The sequence below is a fragment of the Polypterus senegalus genome, chromosome 17 (genome assembly GCF_016835505.1).
Source record: "Polypterus senegalus isolate Bchr_013 chromosome 17, ASM1683550v1, whole genome shotgun sequence".
Taxonomy (NCBI): Eukaryota; Metazoa; Chordata; class Cladistia; order Polypteriformes; family Polypteridae; genus Polypterus; species Polypterus senegalus.
Genome location: NC_053170.1, coordinates 96,969,374 through 96,985,657, shown reverse-complemented (window position 1 = coordinate 96,985,657; position 16,284 = coordinate 96,969,374). Strand labels below are relative to the sequence as shown.

General features: G+C 44.7%; 1 protein-coding gene across 6 annotated transcripts in view; it reads right to left on the bottom strand.

The window, feature by feature from the left end:
* The window catches only part of recql5 (RecQ helicase-like 5), a 90,226-nt gene that overhangs the window by 3,061 nt on the left and 70,881 nt on the right, over window positions 1–16,284 (bottom strand). For 4 of the 6 annotated variants that reach the window (XM_039739481.1, XM_039739477.1, XM_039739479.1 and 1 more), the window contains 8 exons: window positions 13,411–13,469; window positions 10,452–10,507; window positions 9,025–9,118; window positions 7,347–7,496; window positions 4,856–5,361; window positions 4,642–4,717; window positions 561–827; window positions 370–466 (listed from right to left, as the gene is read on the bottom strand). In XM_039739481.1, the coding sequence (XP_039595415.1) occupies window positions 370–466; window positions 561–827; window positions 4,642–4,717; window positions 4,856–5,361; window positions 7,347–7,496; window positions 9,025–9,118; window positions 10,452–10,507; window positions 13,411–13,469 (1,305 nt within the window). The remainder of the gene's footprint in view (window positions 1–369; window positions 467–560; window positions 828–4,641; window positions 4,718–4,855; window positions 5,362–7,346; window positions 7,497–9,024; window positions 9,119–10,451; window positions 10,508–13,410; window positions 13,470–16,284) is intronic. The other 2 variants (XM_039739478.1, XM_039739480.1) reach the window with 1 other exon arrangement.

The following is a 16,284-nucleotide window of genomic DNA, read 5'->3' as shown; positions in this document are numbered from 1 at the left end:
TGTTAAGACTGCAAATTATTGGGGGGATTGGGGAAAGAAAACTGAGGGGTCTGGGTTTTAATCAGCAAGTCAATTAAAGTAAAATGAATGGAAAAGAAGCGAATTAGCAACAAAAACTGGCCAGTAATTAACAAAAGGGTCCGAATGAAAACCTGCAGTCAATGCGGCCCACCAGGAGCCCCACACTACTGTATATGGGGGCTACAGGCAGACAGAAGCCATGCCCTGCATCGTATGGGACAGCTGGCCATGTCTACCAACGCTGAAGAACACAAACTAAATGAGGTCAGGTGACAAAGAATGGCCGAAGTCCTTTACAGTTACCGGCACCCATAATTCACATAGTGGCGGCTCCGCACTCGTCCTCACCGTTTTTCCGGTAGACCGTCTTTCCTTCCACTAGGAGGTGAGACAGGAATCTGGCAAACGTCTTGAAGAGTTCCTGTGTTGGGGACACGAGAGAACACTGTGGGTGGGTGGGTGGAGCGGTTATTACTCCTCAGGCTGGCACTACGACTAACGCGTGGCGGCATCAGCAGCAGCTGCTGCTCCAGACTGACCTTGGATGCGAAGCGGCCCCCCTTATAGAAGGGAGTCAGGTATTTGACGACGATCTCTGCGGCTTCCTTCAGAGACACCGGCTGTCGCGTGGTGGTCTCCTGGTCACACGGAGGCACAGCAGTGGTGGCGTCGTCAGCTGTGGTTTCTTCAAAGGTCACCTTCTTTTTCATGGTGGTGGTCTCCTTCCCTTCGGGCTGACAGAGTATTGACGAAACGGCGCCAGTGCGTGGCCTCTTCACGCTGGGCACATCGGGACTTTTGTCGTCCTGAAATGAGAAAGAGTCAACTGCAAAATCAACAGCAGCGGCCATCACACGTGGAACTCAATCAAAACGCACAAAGCCATACCAGAAAAACACGAGGAACTAAAACCACTTGTCAGTGACGTGCCTAGACCCTCATACTTACAGATGACCAATTCTGCACATTTCAGAGGGCACGGGTGGTGACACATGGCGAGTGGGCACATTATTATTGTTTTTTTTCCCCTGGGCAGATGCGGTTTTTCAGTTTCTCCAGTGGGGTCCTAACAATCCAGCCATCCCGGTTAAGGGGTCAGCTCAGAGACGCACAGGAGTCCGGCGTGATGGCCGACCTGGGGGGGGTTGGTGCAGAAGGTGGGCTTCTGAGGCTCAAGGACTGGGTGAGTAACGCTGGGGCACCAATAATGAACAGGCCTGTCACCTTCACTCCTCCGACTAAACATAAAACAGCAGGTCAGGTCACTGGGGGAGATTCTCACAAGATGCTGCACTTATGGGGTCTTTCGAGGAAGAGGAGGAGGAAGGCACAGAGGAGAGGAGTCCGGTGGAGAACTTTGAGTATCATCTGCAACTCGACATCGGCGGAACCAAGAAACTGTTTGGGCCAAAGAGCCTCTATGTGTGGAGGTGGGGTACCTGGGGGTCCGCATCAAGGGCGGGCTGCACTGGTCCCGTAACGCAGTTGAGGAAGAGGAGGAGGAGGAACAATTGTAGAAGAAGGGGCAGAGCAGACCTCACTCATTTATTGTGGGGTGTTGACATCCTTTTCACGCTGGCCAGTCTGGTGACGTCACTTCAAGAAAGGCCCACCAAGCTGATTGAGTGGTCAGGCCCAGTTATGGGGCACACACTCTGGAACTGCTGGTGGTCGCGGTGGAGAAGAGCATGAAAACAACAGTGAGGGCCACCGTGAACAAGGGTGCACGACGAGTTCTCCAATAGAAGCGTGTCAAGCAACACTATGGGGGGCCGCTGTGTAGTGTGGCAGGACGCCTCACCGTGGCTGCTCTCTGCCCTTTAGCCAAGTTAGAAGTTTGCTTCATTGTGTGTGTTTGAGGGAGGTGGCTGTTCTTCTAATATGTTGTTACTTCGCCAGGACACGAACAGAATGGACGGACTGGGATTGAGAGAGCATCGGCGAGGCATTACCTCCCATGGGACACTAGAGGGCAGCCCTCTTGGGCGGCTGTGGCACCACGGACTCCCACAGGGCATGCTGGGAACTGGAGTTTGGTGCAGCCCTTTTGGTTTCCATGAGTTGAGGCTGCAGAGCCCTACAGTCGGCGTGTGTTATGGTGGGACATTCTGCTTAGAAGTTGATAAATATCATAGCACTAATAACACAGCAATGTTTTAATGGTTACGACTAACCCCCCCTTTAGGATTGAGTCTCTTTGTTGTGCCTGAAACCAGTCTGGCAAGCGATTTTCTGCAGGGACCCCCGCCGCCCCAGCCTACCAGTGTGAAAGGTGCTGTGTGTCCCCATTGGTCTGTTGCATTAGAGGCCAATTCTGTAGCATGACGCCCTATTGGCTGTTAGGGTTTGGACAAAGAATGCATAAAATCAGGTGCTTTACCCCCCCCCACCACCATGAACTGAAATCGATGGGCACAACTCGGCAGCCATATTAAGGCAGACCTGCGTCTGTCCTGTCCAGAACAAAGCGGACCACACATGAGGCCTTAACTGGCTGTCTTTGCACAGCAGGTGGGTGGTGGTGGCAGTGTGACGTGATATGGTGGGTACCTCCTGTCACCATAAGTGGTGGTCCTCCCAGGCGAACGCTGCTGTGGGGCAGCTGTGTGTTCAGCACCACGATCAGATGATGCTGGTACCTCACTTTTGTTTTCAGTATTCATCTCCAGATCACTTCCACAACAAGTCAGAGTCCAATTCAATGAAATTCCGTAAAAAACGTCCCTGCTTTGCACATTCGCTTTGGTCTCTCGCCAGATGTCGATGTTCGCTACTAATGCTGCGGAGGGAGTCGAGGTCAAATCAACAAACCTACGCAACTTCCATCTAGCAAAGAGAGTCAAACTAAAACGCGACGGTGGGTTGTGTTGCAGTTTATAGCCGATCACCGTCCTCTACCCCCGAGTTTTGACAAAAGTTGACATCTGCCCTGAAAGAGTTAACTTGAGACATTTAAAGTAACCGTGTGCCACCTGAAACTCCACATCAGCACTTACCAGGTTGTATGGTTGCCAATGTTCATCTGTACTTTGCTTATTGTTATTATTTATGACGCTTATCAATTGTACGTTATTTAAAGTGTAACTTAACTCCTGCTTGTCTTTTACTACACCCAACGGCCTGAGGATATAAATGCAGAAGGGAAGGAGGGGAGACGTTAAAAAGTCCAATACCTGAGATACAGCGGGGTGTCAGCGAGATTTGAGGCCTTCTGACAAAAGGCTACACATTAACAATACAAAAGGGGGAAAGAGGGAGAGAAAGAGAGAAGGGGGAGACAGAGAGAGAGAGAGAGAAAGAGAGGGGGAGAGAGAGAGGGAGAGAGAGAGAGAGAGAGAGAGAGAGAGAGGGGGAGAGAGAGAGAGAGAGAGAGAGAGAGAGAGAGAGAGAGAGAGAGAGAGAGAGAGAGGGGGGAGAGAGAGAGAGAGAGAGAGAGAGAGAGAGAGAGAGAGCTCTACCAGGACAAAAACACCCACACTTGGTCCCGGGACCCCCCAAGAAAAGGAGCCGCATCACTCCATTCAGGAAGGTGGAGTCAATGGATGAAGCTTACCTGGAGGACGACGAGAGGAAGGTAAGGCTTCTGGGCTGGACCCTTGTGTGCTGTGCTCTGGGAGTGGGGAGCGAAGAAAAACTGCTGCGCGCCCCCCCCCACTTAAATAAACCATGTGCTGTGTGGCAGACTTGTGTCCTGCCTGTCTGTACGCACCCTTGCCTTCTTTAAAAGGCTTCACTGGGACAACTGGGGTACCGTCTGTCTGTTTTGGGGCGTAACAACCTCAGGTGTGGTCCGCACAACCCAGCAACAGTGTGGCCATCAACTCGCACCCCCCTCAATGCCAGGAATTTTATTGTTCTTTGTTGACTGATTACACGCTTCAGAGTAACGGGGATTGTGGAAGAGAAGTGAAGAAGAGAGTGCAGGCAGGGTGAAGATGAGTGTCAGGAGTGATTTGTGACAGACGGGTACCAGCAAGTGTGACAGAGGTGGTCTACAGGACGGTAGTGAGACCAGCTGTGTTATATGAGGTGGAGACGATGACACAGGAGGCAGAGCTGGAGGTGGCAGAGTTAAAAAATGCTAAGATTTGCATTGGGTGTGACGAGGATGAACAGGATTAGCTCCGGTGGGACGGTTGAGAGACAAAGTCAGAGAGGCGAGATTGTGTTGGTTTGGACACGTGCAGGGGAGAGATGAGGGGTATAATGAGAGAAGGGTGCTAAGGATAGAGCTGCCAGGCAAGAGGAGAAGAGGAAGGCCTAAGAGGAGGTGAGAGAGGACATGCAGGTGACGGGTGTGACAGAACAAGATGCACAGGACAGGACAATACGGAACAGGATGATCTGCTGTGGCGACCACTAACGGGAGCAGCCGAAAGGAGAAGAAGAAGTTAACTGATTACACGCTGATGAAAGTTTAATAAAGGGGTCCTCTGAGCGCAGACACTGACGCGTTGAAGGAGGAAATCGGATGCACTCGGCAGGATGAAGTGTAAATCCTGGCGTCTCTGTTACTTGAGGTTTGCTGTATGGATATTTATAGAAATTTATTCTGAAAAGAAAAAAACGGAGATTGAGCCCTCGGACCCAACAGCCCTGTCCTACAATCAGTCCTCGTACCTCTTGGGTCAGCGACCTTTTCTCAAGTCTTGAAATTGCGTCTCCAATTCCAGTCGTCTCCATCTCAAATGCTGAGCTGCAGAACACAAAAGGGAAACATCAGTAAGTTGCGGTCACTTGATATTTTTTTGTATTTCATTTCTGAATAACATTTTTCTGAAGAGAACACCACTAACTAAACAGGCCAACTTTAAACCAGCAGACAGCATCGTACCTTCTCTGCCCTTCTCCCAAGTGCTCAAGACAAGTGCCATTCTGGTTGTCCCCCAACACCGACGACGCCATCTGATCTGCACGGCCGTCACTGCCCACTTCAGGGGCTGCCGTCTCCACAGGAAGGTCTTTGTCACAGGGGGCTACCGGCGGCTCACTTTTAGCTCCTGTGCTTTCCTCGGATTCACTTAAAGACGGCACCTCAGCCGTCCCCACGTCGTCAGTCTCCTTTTTCCGAACGAAGAATTTTGAAATATTTTGGGAATCCTTCTTGGCTGATTCAGCCAGCTTAGTCTGCTTCTTGGACAACTTTTTATTGTTCTGGGGACAGTCCCATGAAAAGCGCTTTTTAGACGTCCCACATATTTGCTCAGGTTGTTCTTTCTCATTTGGAGTGCCGGCGTCGGACTCTTCGCTGTCAGCATTCCCGGCGGACACGAGTGCAGAGGCGCATTGAAAAACAATGGATGAGCCTCGGAGTCCGGCCCCGATACGCTTGGGTTTAAACTGCAAGAAAGCAAAGCAAAGGAAAGTTGGGTCAGCAATCAAAGACGGAAAGAAAAATACCATCATAAGAGACAGACAGATAGATAGACACGAAAGGCACTATATAATAAACTAATAGATATGAAACCATTAAATAATAGACCGATAGGAAAGGTACTATATTATATATATATATATATATATATATATCTCTATCTATCTATCTATATATATATATATACATACACACACACATATACACACACATGAAAGGCACTATATAATATAAAAAAGCACTATATAATAGAGAGAGACATAGATATGAAAGGCACTATATAATAAACTAAGAGATATAAAACTATTATATAATAGACCGATAGTCTATCTAATATTATAGTGCCTTTCCTAATAGATATGAAACCAATATATAATAGGAAGATAGTATATAGTCCCTTTCCTAACTATTAGATAGATACATATGAAAGGCACTATATAATATAGAAAAGCACAATATGATAGACAGGCAGACAGATTAGAAAGGCACTATATAATAAACTAATGAAACCATTATATAATAGGTAGACCGACAGGAAAATCACTAGATTAGATAAACATGAAAGGCACTATATAATAGAGAGACAGACATAGGTATGAAAGGCACTATATAATGACAGATAAAGAGATATTTATTAGCAGTAATAAAATATTCAGTGATAAGTTCCTTGTATAAAGTGACCTTCACAAAAAAAGAGTTGGTTAGAATTCATCCACCCATCTTTTCACCAGTTTATCCAGAGCAGGGTTTCTGGGAACCTGGAGCCAAACCCAGCAAGCATCAGTCACAAAGGCAGGAACACCATCTGGACAAGGCGCCAGTCCATCTTAGGGTGTGAACCCAATCACCAACACACACACGCATGCACACGCGCACCATATCTTTACATACAAACAATTGGCAAAAGACAAATAAAAAAAATAAATTTTAAAAAGTGCACAAATAGCCAAAGTCAAAAAAGGGACAAAGAAATTTAAGACTCATGCAAATGTTGAGATAATTAAGGTTTCTAACATTACACTTTGTTTAGTGTTCAGTTTGTTTGCAATGATTCCAATATGAGGTCAAGTACTCACTGATCAGGAAGCGGGTTTCAAGTCAGATTTCAAAATATTTATAAAAAGAGAGAAGACAAAACGTGGGGCACAGACAGAGGGCATAACGAGTAGAAAAGGCCACCTTGTAGTTTTTGAAAGGACAGCACTGCCCTCTAGTGGCCAAGACACACTACTACAATCATAAGGCTGCTCTTTCACTATACAGTATGCCCAAATATACTACCCACGTTTCATTCCAAGCGAGTTTCATAAACTCCCAGTGCTTACGTTGTAAAGGACGGAAATTAATAGTTTTGTTATTTGCAAATACTTTGAACAACTGAATCAGCACAATAATTAAACATTTCATGGTGCTCTTATTCTCACAATGCATTATTATTAACTTTGCACATATCAGGGTTACGCCTTCATCCAAAGTGGCTGATCGATGGCAGTGACTTGCACAGTGTCACTCAGTTATGGTGGACACCACACCACTTGGTTGATAAGGTTTTTATGGTCACGCGTACAGTTTGGTGCATTTCAGAGTAATTGCAACACAGAGTTCTTAGTATCATAAAAACGCTGGGGCAAAAGCAAAATCAAGAAAAGCTGCGATGCTTTCTAAGATGATCCAGGGGTCTCTATTTATTGCACATTCTATATTATTAAAGTAACAAAAAAATTGAGCACTTTGAAACGCAGGCCCAGTAATGATTACATTTTAATCAAACTTTACAGAATTGCGTCCACTTCATGAAGAACCAGCATACAGTTTTCATTTTAACATAACACACTACAGAGTAACTTTAAATTCTGTGATCACTTCAGATGTAATCATAAACTCAACTTTGCACTCATTGTATGTGTATTCTCTTTTCCTGAATTGCCACACAATATGCCAGCTTACTTACTGAATAAAGCTGAGAGGCGGGCACAAAGCCTTCGGAGGGCACTCCAGGCTCGGCATTTCCCGATTTGTTGTTTTGTCCCTCAGCGTCAGCTCCTTCAGTCCTGTCTGGGAACGGCCGCCCGTCGGTCAAAGACTTTTTTATTTCTGAAACCTGAACGACAAACAAATACAACTTTAGAATTAATACATGTAACAATTGTATTATTGGTGACCTTCAGGAGCTTGCAAGTCTCCATCTACTTCACGCATTAAGAAACAGGCAGCACCTCAGACACTCTTGTCACCATCATCATCATCATTATTATTATTACTGGGGGCGTCACCTTAATCTGCAGCACACTTGTGTCCACTTCTTTCGTTTTCCAATTGGAGTGCAGGCAGGTGAACTGACTTGTTCAGGTTCACACAATTAGAACCTGTGACCACAGGGCACACACCATACCCACCGTGCCACATGTCACCGTACTGCAAAAATGGCTCCGTTCCTTATTTCCTCCTATGTAACAAGACCTTAAAGGCTTCTTTTGATCTCCGTAACACTTCATCAGTTGACGGGGTCTTCATCTCTGTGCTGTGTGGCATATTGACGTGATGGTAAAAGGTCTTGTTAATATGAAGGATTCACAGGTCTTATTCTAAATATGTAACATCAAGAGAAATGTGTCTCAGTTAGGCCACCTCAGACCACTCCAAAGTGACATTCTGTTAGTCGGTCACATTGCAGAGATGAATAAACGCTTCACTGATGCTTTGGAAGTGTTAAGAAGACCCAAAGAAGTGGATGTTAAGGTCGTGCTATGTAACAGTAAATGAGTAACAGATGCCATGTTTTGACGACCTGAACTAAGGTGCACCCAGAATAATATTTGTATCTTGTTCATTATTATTATTATTATGTTTCAATGACTTTCTAATGTTTGTGTCCCCTATGACACAACAGGCGAACGGTGCTGTGAAAAAATATTTGCCCCTTTCCTGATTTTTTATTTTTTTTTCATGTTTGTCACACTGAAATGTTTCAGATCATCAAACAAAATTGAAATATTGTACAAAGACAACCCAAGTAAACACAAAATCGCTAACGCCTGATTACAGTTGTTACTGCTAAGGGTGGCACAACTGGTTATTTAGGTTTAGGGGGCAATTACTTTTTCACGCAGGGCCATGTAGGCTTAGATAGCTTTTTTTTTTTTTCCTTAATAAAGAAATACCATTAATTAAAAAGCGCATTTTATTTTACTGCGGTGGGCTGGTGCTCTGCCCGGGGTTTCCTTCCTGCCTTGCGCCCTGTGTTGGCTGGGATTGGCTCCAGCAGACCCTCCCCCCCCGTGACCCTGTGTTCGGATTCAACGGGTTGGAAAATGGATGGATGGATTTTGTGTTTACTTGGGTTATCTTTGTCTAATATTTAAATGTGTTTGATGATCTGAAACATTTAAGTGTGACAAACATGCAAAAAAGAAATAAATAAGAAAGGGGGCAAATACTTTTCACAGCACTGTATGTCCGGTGCAGCACCCTGAATAGGACGCTCCTACAGACAGGTTGCCTAAAACACGCGGCACGTAAATTCTTATTTCTTTATACTGTTTATTTTCCACACTTTGTAGAAAGGAATATGTGACACGCAAAACAAAATGACCAAAACTACCAAGCGCACGACCAAACGAGAGGACTACCTTCTTCAGTATGGATGCCTTGTACAAATTGGACGACTTGCACGCTTTAAAGGCCTCGTACTCCATTTCTGCTGCTCGATTTGCTGCGACGCTGCTGTAAAACACAAAGGGACACATTTCAGTGAGGTCATTAAACAGAACGTTTGGTTTGTGTCATTTATACCGTAAATTGCTTTGCGCTGCAGCTTGCTGTGGGACTCTGCACAGTGTCCTCCGTAAGGCTTGGCACAAAGACACAGTTTGTTCTCGATGTCCCCCTCTGCTCCACAGTTTAAAATTACAAATCAAACACACACTTCAGGCTTGTGATTAAAGTGCACACCACAGATGTTCATTTATGAGGATTTGTACCCATTTCGGTCACGCAACACTCTACAGAGTCCCCCCAATTACAGGGCACCATAATTTTTGGGACAACTGGCATCTCAGGTGGGTTTCCAGGCTTCATAAGACATCTCGGCCTGCTTCTGCCCTTTGGAGTCTGTAGCTGCCATTGTTGAACAGGAGGACAAGAGCTCTGCCAGTGAAAATCAAAGAAGCCATCATGAGGCTGAAAAAATGAGAATCAAACCATCGGAGACAGACATCAGTAAAACTTTAGGATGACCGAAATCAACAGTCTGGAATATCGTGAAGAAGAAAGAACGCCTTGCTATGGCTCTTTGTCGAGTTTGTGACAGTGGCATAGTCTGCAGGATCACAAGAGCCCAGAAGCTCTGCCACATCTCGGTCTGGCTCTTAATTACTCTCATTCAAGCCCTGTAGCTGCCTCCCATGCGCACGTGTGTCTGACAGGACATAAAATGTTTATTTAAAAAACTCAGCTCTGGTGGTCTAATAAAACCATCACACCCCCAACCCCCCCACCCGTGCTTCCATTACCTGCTTTTTGACAACACTACGTGACTTTGCACAGCTAACCTGCTTTGAAGGAGGCGCGTGTACATTTTGGTCATCTAATTTCAGTTTGATATCCTGGCGCTACTCACTGCATCTTTAAGAGCGACATCAGTCCCAAATAAATTAAAAATACTGGAAAAGAACTCCATTGGAGGAGATTGTGTGGCTTCCGCGTTCCCACAGATAAAAATTATTATGAAACTGGCTCAATGACCCTGTGAGGTTAACCACATTTTGGCCTCGTTTCTTCACCGCCGCTGCACTTCACTTTGCATCACGGGAGCTGATGTGTCGCTGCTGTACTGAGCCCCCTCTGAGCACAACGTTCATTAACCATCTAGAGGAGCTCCACAACTCCCCCAAATGAACTCATTTTGCCCTCCGATATTCATGATGCTAGTCAGAGTCTTCACCTTGGAGAATCGCTGCCGATCATCAAAAGAAACCAAATGCCGTGCGCATGCAGCTAGCTGGACACGCTGTAAACTGGAACCAGGAGGTGGCGAGACCTGCTGTCGGCGATTTACCTGTCTTTCTGAAAATTCAGAGCTTCCTCCAGCATTTGAAGACAATACTCCCGGGCCTGAAAACATCAAAACAAGGCTTACGTCATTTAGCAAAAATTAAAATCTTAACTACAAGGACATTCAGTACAGAAACACAGATGAGCACTGTGGGGGGCTCTTCAAATGTGGAGTAGCAACAACAATATCAAAAATACTCTATTTAAAATTGTAATATCGGAAGACTGGATAACGACAGGAAGACCTCATGGCCACAGATGACAATCACAAGCCCCCCTCTAGGAAGGCTTAGACTAGAGTTAGGTGTTCAGCTTCTCCAGCTCCCATGTACCACACCTGCTCTCCGTCTCTCCTTCAACACTGGCCTGCGGTTATTTTTGTATGCGGGTGGAGTCAAGCGGTAGTGCCAGCCTGAAGTTCCTCTGGAATGGAGATTTATTAGTGCAATCCCAGTAGGCATTGCTTTTACATCCTTAGATCTTTGTTTGTCGGTTTGAAGGGCACAACTTGGGAAAGTCAGACCACCTGAATGCGGACTGTGAAGCTGTACATTTAAGTGGTGAAAACAAAAGATTGTGTTGCCAGCATGGAAAGTTCTGCTCCCTCTACAGTGCATCCGGAAAGTATTCACAGCGCATCACTTTTTCCACATTTTGTTATCTTACAGCCTTATTCCAAAATGGATTAAATTCATTTTTTTCCTCAGAATTCTACACACAACACCCCATGATGACAACGAGAAAAAAGTTTACTTGAGATTTTTGCAAATTTATTAAAAATAAAAAAATTGAGAAAGCACACGATAAGTATTCACAGCCTTTGCCATGAAGCTCCTAATTGAGCTCAGGTGCCTCCTGTTTCCCTTGATCATCCTTGAGATGTTTAATTGGAGTCCACCTGTGGTCAATTCAGTTGAATGAACATGATTTGGAAAGGCACACACCTGTCTATAGAAGGTCCCATGTCAGAGCACAAACCAAGCATGAAGTCAAAGGAATTGTCTGTAGACCTCCGAGACAGGATTGTCTCGAGGCACAAATCTGGGGAAAGAAAAATATCTGCTGCTTTGAAAGTCCCAATGAGCACAGTGGCCTCCATCATCTGTAAGTGGAAGAAGTTCGAAACCACCAGGACTCTTCCTAGAGCTGGCCGGCCATCTAAACTGAGCGATCGGGGGAGAAGGGCCTTGGTCAGGGAGGTGAACAAGAACCCGATGGTCACTCTGTCAGAGCTCCAGAGGTCCTCTGTGGAGAGAGGAGAACCTTCCAGAAGGACAACCATCTCTGCAGCAATCCACCAATCAGGACTGTATGGTAGAGTGGCCAGACGGAAGCCACTCCTTAGTAAAAGGCACATGGCAGCCTGCCTGGAGTTTGCCAAAAGGCACCTGAAGGACTCTCAGACCATGAGAGACAAAATTCTCTGGTCTGATGAGACAAAGATTGAATTCTTTGGTGTGAATGCCAGGCGTCACGTTTGGAGGAAACCAGTCACCAGTCATCACCAGGCCAACACCATCTCTACAGTGAAGCCTGGTGGTGGCAGCATCAGGAATGGGAGACTAGTCAGGATAAAGGGAAAGATGACTGCAGCAATGTACAGAGACATCCTGGATGAAAACCTGCTCCAGAGCGCTCTTGACCTCAGACTGAGGCGACGGTTCATCTTTCAGTAGGACAACGACCCTAAGCACACAGCCAAGATATCAAAGGAGTGGCTTCAGGACAACTCTGTGAATGTCCTTCAGTGGCCCAGCCAGAGCCCAGACTTGAATCTGATTGAACATCTCTGGAGAGATCTTAAAATGGCTGTGCACCGACACTTCCCATCCAGCCTGATGGAGCTTGAGAGGTTCTGCAAAGAGGAATGGGCGAAACTGGCCAAGGATAAGTGTGCCAAGCTTGTGGCATCACATTCAAAAAGACTTGAGGCTGGAATTGCTGCCAAAGGTGCATCGACAAAGTATTGAGCAAAGGCTGTGAATACTTATGGACATGGGATTTCTCAATTTTTTTATTTTTAATACATTTGCAAAAACCTCAAGTAAACTTTATTCACGCTGTCATTATGGGGTGTTAGGTCTGCGTGTTTCAATAGTAGAATTAAAGTACAATTTCTGATATCGGCCATGATTAGCTCCTAATTAAGAAATTGGGGTGGCACAAAAACCCGCCGCCACTGTGGCCTTTGTAAACTTGCAGAGCCCTGGCATACTGTAGTCCTGAATATCAGGATAATGAATGTTACTTTTTGTTTGGTTTGAACAGGATGTCACAACTTTCTCAAGAAAAAAAAAATAGGCTGGCAAAGGAGCAACAGGTTGTGCCAACAAGACAACAAGTGGTTTTACCTCTTTGGTCTTGAAACTGGCACTGCACCGGGAGACGTGGGTATCCTTTTTGATTTAAATTTTGAATTTGATTACTGCATTATACATTTTATGCTAATAATATAACACACAGCATTTGCAGAACAAGTACTACAATACTGTTTATTTGTCAACATTGGCATTCACAGAGAAATAAAGACACAGCTGATGAGATACCCAGCAGAACTGGTGCTGCTCAGCAAGCGGTTTAAGCAGTTTTCCTGTTGTGGCTTATAATTACTGTATATTGGGCTAGCAAATCAGAAATAATCTGGACATCAAATCTGATCATTTTCTTCACTCCATTTATCTGCCAATATGATTTTTGATTTATTGGGCATTTCTACCACAGATAAAATTACGTCACACTGTTTACTTACCTGTACATTGATACATACAGTATGTGCAAGCACTAACAAGAAAAACCAAAAAAAAGAACAAAACTGCCCTTTCACACCATTAAACACCTGAACTGTAATATAATCTACTGCTCCAAAGCTGAAGACATAGCATTACAAGAAAGTAGAATGGCACCACCTGGATCTCCAGCGTTTTACAGATAATACAACTCACTTCTCGCTTATCCCAACATACCTTTACTGTAAGCTTTGGAATTTTCTGGCTGGCAGCCTCCAGAAGACGGCAATCCGGGTCTGAAAGACACACCAGACAGTGAAGAACACAAGTGAGCGCCTCAGTTAGCTGTTACTTTCCAAGATCACTGTGATCCATTTAAAATGCTAGTGAAACGATTTGGATATTCTGTAAACTTGATATATGGAAGGTGGGCTACTCAATTAAATTATTGTCATTTAATTCCAATTAGAATTACTTCACAATCAGCCACCATCAGCAAGAAACCCCGTGACTGTGTTGACATTCAAATGCTTGTCAAGATGAGACCTTCCAGTGCGGCCCACCTACTCAGGACTATGGCCAACTCCAAGAGCTCACTTGTCCCCGATCCGTTTTCTGTCTTAATGCTCACAGACGTATTTAAACTTTTTCTACTGATAAGGAACCTCATTTGATACAAGCTAAAGTTTTAATCATTTGGATTGTGTTCCTAACAATAAAAAATGTAATTTGCACAATGCTTTTTTATGAACCATTTGTTTTAAATAGGGAAATAAAAAAAGTGTAGAAAATCAGGCAATCCCATTACACAAGTTCACGTGAGCCATGTCAAAACAAGTTTGTTACTATAAGCAAGTATCATAACACTCGTCACAAATCTAACAAAGGGAAACAAAGAGGATGGTGCAGGATTTCTAAATCCCTACCATGTCAGTGACTGGCCAGCAGGGGGCACTGCTGTTCCAGCTGACTATTGGCTGACAGTGGTCGTTTTTTACTGTAGCTCGATTATCAAAGTGATGTGGCCATCTTTCACATTTTTTTTTTAAAAACTGAATAACTCCTCTATATTCATAACCGAGATGTTGGAACACCTTAAGTACAACATTGTTCCTTCTAATCAGAAAAGGAAATACAGGTACTGACAAATGCTTCTCTCTTAGAAAACACGCTCTTTAATAAAATGGAGAGAAAGAACCAATTGTTTTTAAAAGTTATCATCCATCCATCTATTCGTGTTTTGAAACTCACCCAGTTAGGGACAAGACAGGAGCCAATATTATAACATAGAACCAAGCAGAAATTCAAACTGCGGCAGGATCACAGGCCACTGTGCCACCTGAAGTTAAAATCAAATAAACAAAAAAGTGATATACACTAATCCCTTGTGGTTCGCCGGGTTTAGGGGTGTGGGACCTCCACAAATGTGAAAATTTGCAAATACGTTTTGGGCCCATGATTACTGCATATCTTCTTCTACTGTGGCTATCCGTTTGTCTGTCTAGGATTTTAAATCACCTGTAGCTCGCAAACCGTTTGAACTATTGACCTGAAATTTGGTACACATATACCACATGACATCTACTATCCGCTTACAGGGCGATGATTTTTATTACTCTTTTTATTTTTATTGTAGAATCAACTCTCGGGAGCACACAGCAGGGCGGCCGTGCGGTGCATGCGTACGGGCGCCGTTCTCATTCCCTACCACCTTCGCTGTCACTTCTCCTACCTCTTCAGATCTTAAATCATTTTTGAGGCAGATAAGTGCCAACTTAAGTGAAAAATTAAGAAAAACGTACTACGTAACTGCAGCACAAACACTGACTTAATCAGTTTTAACGCGAAAAGATGCCCGACGAAAGAAGAGAAGAAACGGGCTGCTAAATCACCTGTGGCTCGCAAACTGCTTGAACTATTGACCTGAAATTTGGTACACGTATACTACGTGACGTCTACTATCCACTTTCGGGGTGATGATTTTTATTTCTCTTTTTATTTTATTGTAGAATCAACTCTCAACAGCACACAGCAGGGTGGCCGTGCGCTGCATGTGTACGGGTGCCGTTCTCATTCCCTACCACCTTTACCGTCACTTCCCCTACCACTTCTACCACATCTTAAATCATTCTTGAGGCAGATTGAAGACTTAAGTGCCAGCTTAAGTGAAAAGTTAAGGAAAATGTACAAAGTAATTGCAACACAAACACTGAATCACTTTTAATGCCAAAAGATTTCCAACGAAAGAAGAGAAGAAGCGGGCCGCTAGGGTGGAGAAAAGAAAAGCTGCTCAGGAAGTAAGAAGCACATCAACCTCTGAGCAAACGAATGATAAACGTACAGAGAAAGAGTCTGAAAACTATAAGTCAAGAGTATTCACTGCACGTTATCATGCAGTGCGCCGTTACTGGTCTTATATATAAACGTCTATGCGTGGAAGTGCGTTTGTCTGTCTGGCCCGGAAGAGAGAGGTGGAGTTGGAGGTAAGGGCTCCAACTTCAAGGAAACACCAGCTGACAGACAATGGAGGTGAGCACGTCGGCAAAACGAAACCTCTGAAGAAAGACGAAGTTGCATAGCCGCTAATACAGGAGTGAGGCGACCATATCAGCAAAACGGTATCCCCTTTTACTTTTCCTCCTGCCGACAATACACAAGCGAGGTGAGCACGTTGGCTAAACTAAACCTCCTAGGAGAGAGACACCCAGAGTTGTTTGATTCAATTACCTGACATCTCTACATTTCACTTTTTTTTCCTGACAATTTCAATAGTTTCTAGGCCCCCAGGCTTTTTACAGCACAGGCTTACACGGCTAGCTCTTTATAAAAGGCTGCGTGAAAGGAAAGACGGAACGATCGCTGTGTAATCACATCATGTCTGTGAGGCTGGCCGCTGAGACAAAGATGTGACGTGCACCATGCATCTCTAAACTGTTCTTAAACTGAACCTGGAATAGCATCATGTAACTGAACATCCCGTTCAGGGGGAATGACAGAAAAAAAAATTAATGAATACACCTGAACTAATCGAAACGGCACTTAGTCCTGAGCAGTGACCGAAACTGAAACATTGGCAGGAGTTCTATTCACGGCTGGTAACATTTCAGTTTC